General features: G+C 38.5%; 1 protein-coding gene across 4 annotated transcripts in view; it reads right to left on the bottom strand.

Annotated features, from left to right (window-relative positions):
* HNF4G (hepatocyte nuclear factor 4 gamma) overlaps positions 1-13,349 on the bottom strand; it is a 91,943-nt gene that overhangs the window by 13,844 nt on the left and 64,750 nt on the right. For 3 of the 4 annotated variants that reach the window (XM_081116262.1, XM_081116261.1, XM_081116263.1), the window contains 3 exons: positions 6,529-6,700; positions 3,071-3,165; positions 358-464 (listed from right to left, as the gene is read on the bottom strand). In XM_081116262.1, the coding sequence (XP_080972388.1) occupies positions 358-464; positions 3,071-3,165; positions 6,529-6,674 (348 nt within the window). In that variant the 5' untranslated portion in view covers positions 6,675-6,700. Of the gene's footprint in view, positions 1-357; positions 465-3,070; positions 3,166-6,528; positions 6,701-9,837; positions 10,023-13,349 lie in introns of all 4 variants that reach the window. The other variant, XM_081116260.1, reaches the window with a different exon arrangement.

The following is a 13,349-nucleotide window of genomic DNA, read 5'->3' as shown; positions in this document are numbered from 1 at the left end:
CTTTACACATTCAACCAATAAGAGCTGCTGCCCCCAGAGCACTGTGCTAAGTACGCATTCAGTGTTTCGAATGAACCCTGTAAACAAATTAAACACATGTGGTCTTTGTCGTTGTTGTTTGTTACACTCTCCCACTGAAACACATTTCATCGACCCATTTCAGAAACAGGAACTTGTCCAGGAAAAGTCAAAGCGAAGTCAACAGGCCGACTACTATTTTCAAAGTAAAGCTCTCGCATGTGCAAAAGTGAGGCTTCTTTCGGTAATGAGCTTGTCTGAGAGAGCTAGATTATTTTAGCGTGAGGCCCAGGCAGCCACTGGACCCTCCTGCGCAGGCCGGGTGCCCGGGCAGAGTACCTGGCGAGACCGGAGCTCTGCCTGCGCCAGCGTGTTGATGGAGGGGATGTTGCTGCCGTCGAAAGTGCTCCTTCTAGTGCTGATCCGGTCGCGTTCGTTTTGCACAGCTGGGTGAGAAAAACCACAGGTTTACTGGCCGGTTCCCTTCACCACGTGTCACAAGATAAAGTACGGAAAGTGAGAAGGGGTATTTCTAAAAGGGCTGGGGAGGGACAGAAGTGTGACCAAGATACTTTTCATTGTGTGTCACTTTTAAAAGGTCAAAGGGCCAGGCTTGTCACTCATGCTCAAAAAATACTGCCTTTTGGGACTTGGCGATGGCACGCACGTTAGAAAGTGTTGCGTCAGCCAGTTCAGCCACGCTGTGTGTCAACGCGATGGTTTTCCAGTCTCTCGAAGTTAATAAAACCGTGAGGTAACTGGAGGAAGAGCCTCGCCTGTGCGCTTGGCCAGGTCAAAGATAAGAGCGTATTCACTGCCAGAGATAGGAGGCCCAGTTCCCAACTTCCATTTTCTGATTCTCCTAAACCACGAGCAAAAATGGAAAGTCAACTTCTTTCAGGTATGCTGATTTTAAGATCGCAACCTCATGATCTCTTAGGAAACAACTTTCTTGGGAAAGTTTACAGACGTTAAGGCAAAGGTGCGGCAGGTAGGAGTCTCTCCTGAGAGGACTGAGGTTGGAAACTCAGCCTTTGGGAAAGGTGAAGAAATCCCCCCTATTATAGAAAAGGCCTCTGAGAGAGAGCTAGCTTGACTTTCTTCAGAAAGGGCAGAAAGCATAATGTGTTGCCCCGAATCCCTTATTGAAAACCAGGTTTTAAATATAAGGAAGAGTAAGAGGGGGGTTAAATTGTGTCTTTGGCACATAAAGAATAACATAGGTCAGATGTCAAAGCTGGATTTCAAAGCTTAGGAGGTAAAAGGATCTCTGTTCACCAACAAGAATGGAAACAAGTCCTGTAGCCCCTAACTTATTTAAGTTAATGCTCCACCCTGTTCTGCTAGAAAGATAAAACATTGAACTATCAGAATTTTTAATGCAGTTATGCTTTTATTTAAAAAATTCACTCATTTCTATTCCCAAATCTATTATCTACCCAAAACATACTATTAACTATCAACTCATTAATTTGAAAGAGAACATACTGAACTTTTTGAGTTTAAGGGTAAGTAGATTTTAAGTTAAAATAAATAATTTTTTTATTTTAAAATCATATTTACTGGTAGCTTACTTTACCCCTCCCTTTTTAAAATTTATTTTTTTTACAGAAACTGTCACTGACTTTCAGCCTAAACTAATGAAGTACATTTACAGAGATTAAAATTAAAATGTGAGCTATGCTTTTATGAATTGAACTTACATGATCAATCTTTAGGAAAATGCTAAAATATATTGTGAACATTTGTTACCTTCCTACTGCTATCGTTTTCAACATAAAACCATGTTTATATATGTTTCCACCATAAATTATCCTTGATATGATGATATTACTGTAAATAAGGGCAATACAACCACTCTAAAACCCAAAGTTACTTCCTAATCTATTTTGAAAAAACTGACGTATTATTCTATGAAGACTAGATGATATAACTTTATTATTTTTGAAAATAATTCATATATAACAAAGGATAAAATTCTTAAAGGAAATAGAGGGTGGTGATTTGTAAACAGAAATGGATGAAAATGATTGGCAAAGTATGTAATTAATCCCATACACTACCAAATATGCCATGAGACATAAGTCAATTTTAAATAGGAAAGTGCGCCTCCCATTTAATTTTGTGAACTTTCATTTATTTGACTTCTTTTTGAGACTGGCAACCTGAATGAAATTTATGGAACCTTTGTCTCTTTAAAATATTCACTGGCAAGGAAAAAAAATAGCTATGTTCAAGATGGGTTTAATACACCTTCCATCTCTAAAGAATAGTGATTTGATTCAATTAATTTCTTTATAGTTTGTGAAATAGTTCTGAAAAATATCTCTGCGTATATATGACAGGCACAAGAATGTGGAAAGAGTGATAAGCATAAAATCTTAGAGTGACTATTCCCTGCGAAACATTTAAATGTGTCCACCTGTCTAAATGAACCATATTTAGTGTGTAGGATAATATAACCAGATTATTTAATATGCTCAAAATGAAAATGTTCACATTAAAATAGAGTATCTAGTCTATGTCTCTGCCCCTCAATAGAATATAAGCTCCCAGAGGCGGAGGGATATTCTATTATGTTAACTACTAAAACCTCAGCACCCAGAACTGTGTTTGGAAAGTAGCAGTGCTCAATAAATATTTGTTAAATAAATAAATAAATGCATGCAAAGTCAATGTTCAGTTAATGTTTAAAAATTAAATAAAGGTATTCAATCTTATTGACAGTAAAATATGTTTAAAAATACATTTATAATTTCAACCTATTAATAGATTTTACCATCTATTTTTGAACAGAATATTGGACTGTTATTTAGACAACGATTTTGCTGCCAAATACAACACAGTCATAAAGAGAATAGCGTCTGGAATCGGGCAGCCATCCGATGAAGACTGGGTGTCAGTTTCCTTGGTCAAATTCTCAAGGAACCACAAACTCTTCACTGAGAAAAATCAGAACTCACGTGAAAGGTTGTTATGATTAAATGAGAACGCGTGTGTAACACTTTTTATCAAAAACGGTAAATATCATTAGTGCGTTACATATTATTACCTTCTTTTTTCATTCCTGCTCTAAAACACTTTCTTAATCGACAATATCTACATTGGTTCCTTTTGTCCTTGTCAACAACACACTGCCGACTGAACCTATAATATGAAAAGAAAAAAAGATGTATTAGTTTTACAGAAAAACCACGTAAGGAAAAAGCAAAAAAACAGACAAAAAGACTTTAAATAAATACAGCCAAATTTGGCCCAACAGGAAGCATGTATAAGAACAATTAACTGACTTTTACAGATATTATGAACATTTGTAACCTTTCTGGTGCTATCATTTTTGACATAAAACCACGATCAGCACATACAAGCCTCACCTCTCATGCCATCTTTATAACAAAATAAAACTGAAGGACATCTCACTTAAGGCCAGTGTGCATGGTCATTTCTATCATGAGTCATGCAAGCAAAACCTAGTTTAACAATCTTTGGCATATAAATTTCAGTTGCTTGTTGCTAAAGGATTTCTGTGCCATGGAGAGTATATCAGAACTTCATTCCTCTGCACTCGCATGCTTTTCTCATCATAAATATTCTTCGATTAATTTTAAATGTGCCTCGCATCCAATTAAAGTTCACTCTAAACAGATGCCAAATTACATGTCAAGAATAGCATTAAGTAGTCTCTGCACAATTAGGTATCATTTCACATCGACCAAAATGGCCCTAATCAGGAAAAGGAAAAAAACACGACAAAACAAGTGTTGAGGATGCAGAACACGCTGGAACTCTCACGCAGCGCTGGGGGTAAAATGCTGCAGCTGCTTAGGAAGGGAGTTTGGCAGTTTTTTAAACAGTTAAACACAGAGTTACCATATGATCCAATAAGTCCACTCCTAGGTATCTACCCAAAAGAAATGAAATCATATGTTCACAAAAACACTTGCACACAGGTATCCATAGCAGCTTTATTTATAAGAGCCCAAAGGTAGGGACAAGCCAAATGCCCGTCAGTTGATGGAAAGATACATAAAATGTGGTTCCCTAACACAATGGGCATTATAAACAGCGATTAACAGGAAAGGAGAACCGATACAGGTTACAACCTGGATGAACTTTGAAAACACTATTTTACGTGAAAGAAGTCAGACACAAAAGGCCACCTATTGTATAATTTCACTTATATCAAATGTCCAGAAGAGGCAAGAGAGAGTAGACTAGTGGTTTCCAACACTGGTGGGGAGGAAGAGGTGGGGAAGGGTAGCGACTGCTAAAGGGTACGAAGTGTCTTTATAGGGCGATGAATGTTCTAACTTGATGGTAGTGATGGCTGCAATTCTGTGGACATACTAAAAAAACTGAATTGTACACTTAAAAAAGAAAGCACCATCTCTGGACTTAGGCCTGGAGCTTGATTCCCAGGTCCACCATTCACTCTCCACAGGACTCAGCAATGTTATTGAACAACCCCCCCTCACTGCCCAAGTTAATTTACAATTGTAAGATAGGAGGGACTTGCTGTAAAAGATTGTTATGTGAATGTACTTTAAAGACTTTGGAGCAAATACTAAACATATAGTAAGCAATAACATTTCTTCAAAATTCTGGCTTAAAATTACCCATATAAACATCCCTGATTATTTGTGGTTATTACTGATAAGAATAAAATAATATATTTTGTAATCTATATAAAAAGATATTTCTTCTAAAAGATATGAATGGTCACTTAAAACTGAATGGGTATAAAGCCTAGTATAGATGAGCTAGAAGAGAGACATACTTTCTGGGTGAAGAAAAAAGCACTGGTCATTTAAGAATGCATGGCTGAGGAGACTCAGGAGAGAGGACCAGATTACCAATAGTCACAACGGGAGAACACATTTAATTAACATTAAATTAATGCAAAAATGAAATAAACATTTATTAAGCACCTACTGTGCATAAGATCCTGGTATAGGGGTTAAACAGAGGAATATTATCTCTCTCCTCCAGTCAAGGGCACTATAACCTAATAAGGTACACATACAAGTTTACAAATAACGATAATAAATAACATCATGAGAATTATTGAGTATTTAATTTAAAGTGCTTTGAAAGGGAAAGTCCAACTTTAGTGTGATGGAACAGTTAGAGTGGAAATTAGTAAATCTAAGATAAAGTCGATAAATTTGAGACCAACAAAATGTGAGTTTAAAAAAAAACCTTTATGATCCTAGACTTGCATCACTATAACTTGCATCCACGTGGAAAATTGTAGCATTTGCTGAAGAGCAAAATATGTAAAGAAGGCCAAGGTGGTAGCAGTGCTCATGATGGGAAGGGGTGAGTCAACTCTACATGTTGGTGAAATGTTTTTTAAATTTCCAAATGTTGCTATGGGAATACTCCTTCCCCACTTTTCCCAGACAGGAAGGGTGGGAATCTTGAAAGCTCTTCATGCTGATAGTCTCTAATTCTTAAAAGTTTCTGATGGATTTAGTTGTTTGGATTGCTATTCTTCATATCCATGTCTTTCACCTTCAACAGAACACATGACTCAAAAAAGTACTGTTGACTTGTTATTTTGTATTTATTTTTGTTGGTAATTTTGGAAATCTCCTTGGTCTACATTTTGTCTTTGGAGTTTTGATGTGTAAAAAGTAACACCCATCTAAATATTATTTTTTTGTTTACCAAAACGGTATAAGTGAACAGTTTACATTTTTTGACCTACTAAGCTCTCCTGGAAAAATTACTAGAGAATACTAGTTAGGTATTTGGAGGGTTATATATTAACTTTTCCACACCCCTAGAAATCAAGTGGCATCACACTGGGAAAGAATTAACTTCTTCCCAGATATAATCTGCACTCAAGAACTGTCACTCTGAACACTCATTGTGAACTATCTAACCCTCAATTGTGCTATGAGGTTGACTAGACACTAAAACAGAAAAGCCAGCCTACTAGAAATGTAGGACACACACAATAAAAGATAGTTAAATTTAATGGCAAAATTGTGGCACGAGAAATACATTTCAAATTTTAGGACTGAAAATTTAATTTCATCCATTCACTTCAAAAAGCTACCAAAGTCATATGTGCCTTTATAATTTTGTTCCAGATGTAATGATGCTGGGAAAAAAAAAATATTCCTAAAAGGACTGGGAAACCATTTCAATGCAAATCTAAATATGTCTATTGGTATATGAGCATGTGGTAAAACAATAAAGAAACGTCAGGGAGGGACAGCGTCACGGCTGGGGGAGGGGGGAAGGAGAAGCCAGCGCCCTGGGCTCCAACCGCACTGGTCTAAGCTGAATGATAAGAATGTGGATTTTTCATAGATGTTGCATGAAAGAACCACCTCTGTGGACGCATCCTGCGTCCACCCACCGTCCTCACTCTCAGCGGGGCGTGCAGTGTGCCCGCGGGGCTGCAGGCAGAGCACAGATCCGAGTTTCAGTCCCCAGCCCGGGCCACCTGGAACACCGCCCGCCCCGGGGAGTTTCCTAAAAGGAGTATATGCCGGGTACCTGCACGAGTACACGTGACTCTTGCGTATGCTGCGTCTGAAGAAGCCCTTGCACCCGTCACAGCTGGACGCCCCATAGTGCTTCCCCGTCGCTCTGTCCCCACATATGGCACACAGGCAGTTGACACCGTTGTCTGCGGTATTCATACTTGTCGTCTCTGGGGCAGAGCTATCTGTTCGAAATGGGGGGGGAGTAGAGTGTGAGTTAGTACTGAGTCTTCCCAGTTAAATACCCCCCTAGATACTCACAGGCTCGAAACATCCAGTCCTTGGCTCCTTGAGGGCCCCACAACATGCTTCCTTTTAACCACTGGCCACTCCTGCCAGTCTCCCTTCCACCCTCCCCTCTCATATTTCTGACAATGAAACTTTGCGACACTATAGGGCTCAGTCCCCCAACTACACACTCTCTCCAGGGAAGCTCATCCAGGCCTGTGACATTAAATATTATCTGTGTGATTAAATTCCCCCAGTTTTATCTCTAGCCCCGATGGCTCCCGTGGGCACCAATCTGACATGCCCAAATACCTATTTAACAACTTCACTTTGCAGCTCAAGAGGAATTTCAAATTAATGTATAAAAACAGAACTCTTTGATTTTTCTTCCAGAACATGTTTTCCTTGGTCTTCGGTGTCTGCCCATAGTACCATCCAGTATCCAGGGCCAATAACCTGCGAGTCTTCACTGGGTTCTCTCCTTCGTCGCTCACGCCCAATCCAATCGTAAAGTCCATTTAAAATACACAGTGAATCCATACCTCTTCTCCCTGTCCCCATGGCCACCCTATCCAACCGACCAGAATCTTTCCCCGGGATCACTGCAAGAGCCTCCTATCCAACTTCTCCTCTTTTACCCTTGCTGGCCTGCGCTTATTACTCCAAAGCCCCACAGTGCTCCTGATACAAGAAAGTCACACCTTATACCTTAGTCTGCATCCAACCCTTAGAAGCGGGTAATACCCTGGCCTGTGAAGCTCTGTGGATAGAGCCCCCCCCCCCCACCTCTCCCACCCCATTATCCAGTACTATCTACTTTTCATCCTGTTCACTGTCATCTAGTAATGTGGCCACTTTCCCCCCTGAAGTCCGTTTCCATCTCAGAGCCTTTACACTTGCTACTCCTTCTGTCTGGAAGCAAAGTTCTGCATCAAAACTTTCTTCCAGCTGGCTATCTGACTTCTGCTCCAGTCTCTCATTTTCTGTGAAATATTCTCTGAACACACATCCCAAATAGTGACTTCCTATCTTCCCTTCAAGTAGAATCTACAACTCTGCTTTAAAAAAAAAAAAAAATAACTGCTTCATTGCCTAAAATTATATTCTGCACTGGTCTGCCCATTTATTATCCATCTCTGTCTGTAGAATACAAACTTCCTGAAGTCAGAGAATTAATCTGTCTCATCCACCCCCTCTCTCCTCCAGCTCTTAGAGGGCATAAAGTGGGATCTGATACACAGTTTTGAAGAAAGGGGCTTTAGAAATCCACAGGTATTTTTACTTAAGCGAGTCAATGTTGTTCACTACATCTTTAAAAATATGTATGGGCTCACCCTGGCCGGGGTGGCTCAGTTTGTTGGGCGTTGTCCCCATGCGCCAAAAGGTTGCTGGTTCGATTACGGGTCAGGGCACACGCCCGGGCTGCAGGCTTAATCCCCAGTAGGGGGCGTGCGCAAGGCAGCTGATTGACGTTTCTCTCTCTCTCCCTCTCCCTTCCCCTCTCTCTAAAAATCAATTAAAAGGCCTTTAAAAAAAATGCATCACATAGAGTTTTAAAAAATCTATATGTACTTAAAAGATACTGAATATATAAGGTAATATCTTTAAAATTTAATTTATAAAATAGCATAACAAGCGTAATAACAACTCACTATTATATCTCCAATATAACAAAGGATTAAATGAATGGTTGTCATGTCCCAAGCATATTCTGTGACAACAAATATATTCTACTTACTAATACTTCTGAGTAGACAGATACTATCATGTATAATTTCATTAAGTTAAAAAAAAAAAAAAAGAATATGCTTAAGGTTAACCATTGGCATTATAGAACTTAAATGTGGGAATTTTTCTTTCAGTAGCATAAGCAAAATAGATACTAGAAATATGGCAGCTAGATGTATTTTAGAATTGATAGCTTCCTGGGAGATCATATGAAAATATGAAAAAATTCTACATTTGCTTCAAGTTTAATTTCATACTTATATATTATTAACAACATTATTAGAAGAAAACAAGTTAGACAACATTTTAGAACATCAGATGCTTTGGTAACTATTTGTGGTATGCTAGTCCCTACTATTTAGCAATCTATATAGTCTTTTAAAAAATCATGATTCTCCTGAGATAAATAATACTCTATTAATTATCTCCAATCAAATCTAAACATAAGGAACCAAAATAGGGACTTCCTAAGATTTGCACTATAGGTTCATTTGAACTCTCCTTGTGCTAAAATTTCAGAATTCATCTTGACAATTTTTAAAAATTATTTCACTAATAATACAACATAGAACATTAAGATATCTTGAGTATAAGTTACAGTCTCAATCCTGAACTAAACACACATATACACACTCTTTCCCAAACTATACATAATTAGTAGATTTTAGGAGTTCTATCAATTATAACCGATCTTGAACACTATTTTTACTTAAAAAATAAATTTAAAGTCAATAGTAAACTGTATTATAAAAAGACCTGAGCCCTAACCAACTCATGTCTTATTTAAAGTTAAAATATTACTTTAGATAAATACCAAGAACTTTTGAGGCTAAACATTAGCTTGTCAAGTGGGGTTATAATATAAACCTTTATTTCCTTTCATATTTATGTACAATGCAAAAACTGGATAGTCATTTTCAATGTAATTTCTCATTGGCAGCCATTGAGAACTGGAATAATGAAGTAGGGGGCAACCAGGACAACTCTCCAGTGTTCTAAGGAAGCTCTGTCCCATATGTCACTTCAAATATTGCCTAGAAAATACACTTACTGCCAATCTGCCAATGTTACTTACAACTGTAATTTACAGTAAACAAAATAACACTTTTACCTAACTGGCCCAGGACAGAATTCTGAGGTTACTTTATTACCCATAACTAGGCTTCTTCTAATCTCGAACACAAAATGGGCACAGAATTATTAATTTAAATTTTGTGATGAAGTGCAGAGCCCAGATTTGTGGTTTTAAAAAGCCAGCCCTGAATTCTCCAGCAATAAACCTGGAGCTACCACCTGGGAAGCTCGGCTTTACTTCTTCCACTACACTTACTCTATAAAAAATATCTACAAGCAGATGAGAACTCACCATTTGAATTATACAGAATCTGCATGGTTTCAAACTCCAAGGTTGTATACGTTGGGTCCAGAACTTCACTGTAATTTGCCATATCCATGTCCAGTATCGGTTCCGATACCCTCATCATTGACTTAGAGCCACACATCCAGTGCCACCACAAGCCCGGGGTGTGTGAGCGCTGCCAGGCTTTCAATCTGTGAGTGATAACCCCAAGTTAACAGTAACTGAGTGACTTATGCGCTGCAGTGGGTGGAGCTGTAAAACTGTAAACTCCTTCAGCAGCCTACGCTCTGCTTCTTTCTCCTGCTTTTATGGCATATGAGAGCAATTCCCTGTGATAATCTTGGAATGTTTCATGAAATCACCTTATCTGAAGTGCTTAGTGGACTAACATGATTTCCTACATTGATTTCCAGTAGACAATAAATGATGTCATTTAGAGGATTAAAAATAGAAAAGAATCTCTCAGGTTTTAAATTGTAATTGAACCAAGATTGATCCCATTTAAGGTGCTGAAATCACATACCACACGTTCTAAGAGATGGGGCTTTACTGTTATAAATTTGATAAGTCACGACTACAAGTTAACACTTAACACTTAACATAAGCTCTCAACAATTTCAAGTTTTCTTACCCATACAGTAAAGCCAATTTTGTTTATGTTGGAACAAAACAAGTTTGTAATTTGAAATGACAGGGATTTATGATACATTTCAGTTGCAGCCTGGGCATGACCCTAACAAGGACTTTAACATAGTTTCTTTAACTATCAACATATGAGTCTGTGTCCCTTGGATATCTGCAAACTCCCAATGGCAGAAGCAATGTAGTTGCCAGTATATTGTAAGCATTCAATAAATAATTATGACATAAATAAAGTTCCAATTCTTTTGACTTCTGATGCCTATTACATTCTAGGCATCAGCCTGAAGTAAAGCTCCCCCTAACAAGTGTGGATCTACACAATCCCATCACCACCCTCCAGTATCTAACTTCCGTACAGTACACAGTATCTTTTATGTGTACACGTGACAAGGAACATTTAGAAGATAGTAATCAATGATTATATTTTACTGAGAATACATTTATTGATTTTATCTTCTAAGAAAAAATTCCACCCACAGTTACACTATGCAGTCAGATTTCGTTTTCCACATTTGTTAAAGATTACTACAAAGTACTATTTTTTACTCAGTTACTTAAAACCATAAAACTTGTGACTAAAGTAGTAAAGAAATTATTGTATTTTTCACCTTGGAAGGCTAGGCTGCCCTCTTAAAATAAAACCACGTGAAGAACTGTGAAGACACAGCAGAGAGTCAGGTTTGCAGCCAGTCACCAAATCAAACGGAGATCACAGGACTAGCCAACCCTCTGACCTTCATATTCTGTAGACTCTTAATTGTGAGAACAGTGTTTGGGGGATACGTGTTAGGGCCTGGTTTTCTTTAGTGAAGGCTAACTGCAGTTACTCCGTTTTTGGAGAAGTGGGCCACAAACAATTCTTGGGGGTTTTCATTCGCGTGAAGCGGTTCTCATTTGTGGTGAACTTACAAATGTGTTGCCTGCGTGGACCAAAGGATTGAATTGTCCGCAGTCTTTCTCATCTACATAGTCACTGACTAGTGCTGAGGGATGTCACTGACGGGAGTGTTCCAACAGAAGGAAAAGAAGAGAAATATAAGGTAGGGAACAATTCATTCATTTCCTTTTATTCTTTCCTTTTTATTGAACTTATTGGGGTGACACTGGTACACAAAATTCTACAGGTTTCAGGTGCACAATTCCACAACACATCATCTGTACACTGTATTTCGTGTTTACCACCCCAAGTCAAGCCTCCTTCAAGAACCATTCATTTACAAGACTGCAAAACACTAAAAAAAATGTGGATACACTAGTCCCTCCTTATCTGTGGGTCATCTGTCCCAAGAACCCCAGTGGATGCTGAAACTGTGGATGGTGTGGAACCCGATATAATACTATGGTTTTTCCTATCCATACATACTGATGAACAAGTTTAATTTATAAATTGGGCCCAGTAAGAGATTAACAACAATAACTACTAATAAAATAGAACAATTATTACAATATACCGTAGTAAAGTTATGTGAATGGCATTGGGTCCATTATTAAGTAAAATAAAGGTTAAAGACAAACACTGTGAAACCATGACAGTCAATCTGATCACCAGGACAGTTCCTACGTGACTAATGAGATGCTGAGCAAAGGGACAGAGCAGGAAGGCAGGATCAAAATGAAACGATTTAAAAGATGAATTTTTTTACTTCTTGAATTTGCCTTTTAATATTTCAGGCTGTGAGTAACTGAAATGGTGGAAAGCAAAGTGGCGGATAAGTGAGCGAGGGGGCTAGTGGCCAGGTGAGGGAAACAATGCAGTCCCAGTGCTACTGTTCCACCCCACCCTGTGCCCACGGGCTGCATCTCTACGGGATTAGGGAATTCCACTCAAGGTTCACCTCAGCACAGGTCCAAATGTGGCCACTAGCAATTAAACAGAGCTGCCTTTCAAGACGAAACCTGTTTCCCATCCATGTTATAGTAATTCTTTTCTTCATTTTATAGAGTGAATCCTTGAAAATTTACAGGCAATACAGCAGATCCAAATAGCAGGCATATCTCTTCAAGTAGGTAGTTTGTTTTCTTCTTTTAAAATATGTTTTTATTGACTTTAGAGAGGAAGAGGGATGGATAAAAAGGTAGAAACATTGATGAGAAACATCAATGGGATGCCTCCTGCATGCCCCCTACTGGGGATCGAGCCCACAACCCGGGCATGTGTCCTGACCAGAAACTGATCCAGTGACCTCCTGGTTCATGGGTCGACACTCAACCACTAAGCCACACCAGTCGGGGAAGGCAGTTTGTTTCCTAATGATATCTGGATGTGGAAACATACGCAGAATCCAGCTGTCCTCAGTCTAGCAAAGGGAAGATCCTCTTTAGGTTGTTTTTACCTCTCACATAAATGACAAAGTACAGAAGTCCTCTTCTTAAACTCAAGGATCTGTAAATTTACTTAACTGGTTAAGCAAATAAAATAATTAAAATAGAGAATCACAAACATGGTATACTCATACTTAATAGTGTATTTGACTTAAGTACGTATAATTGCCACCTTTTGTTTGAGGAAGAATCCACTATTTGGGATTCTTTATTAATTTTTAAAAATAAATCCCATACACTATCTTTGATTTCTAGTCTGTTTTCTTTAGTGGAGGGACAAAGTCAAGGCTACCTGTAAAGCAACCTGAATACAGAAGCCTACGTTACGTTTTTTTCAAAATATTGTGTATGTTTTAATCAACTTGCTTTTATCCACTCCCAAAGCATTGCTCTTGGTTTTTACAGGGGGGGGGGGGGCTCTTTTCACACTCATTGGATTATGCAATAGTTAATTAAATTATGACACGAAATAACATGAACAAATGGCATTAACATGCTAGGTAACAAATACGAGTGACCCTTGATCACTATGTGAAGTTGCTGAGATGGTCAGG

The sequence above is a fragment of the Miniopterus schreibersii genome, assembly GCF_964146895.1.
Source record: "Miniopterus schreibersii genome assembly, chromosome: 17".
NCBI classification, from domain to species: Eukaryota; Metazoa; Chordata; class Mammalia; order Chiroptera; family Miniopteridae; genus Miniopterus; species Miniopterus schreibersii.
The sequence above is the reverse complement of the archived record's forward strand: the minus strand, read 5'-3'. Positions and strand labels throughout refer to the sequence as shown.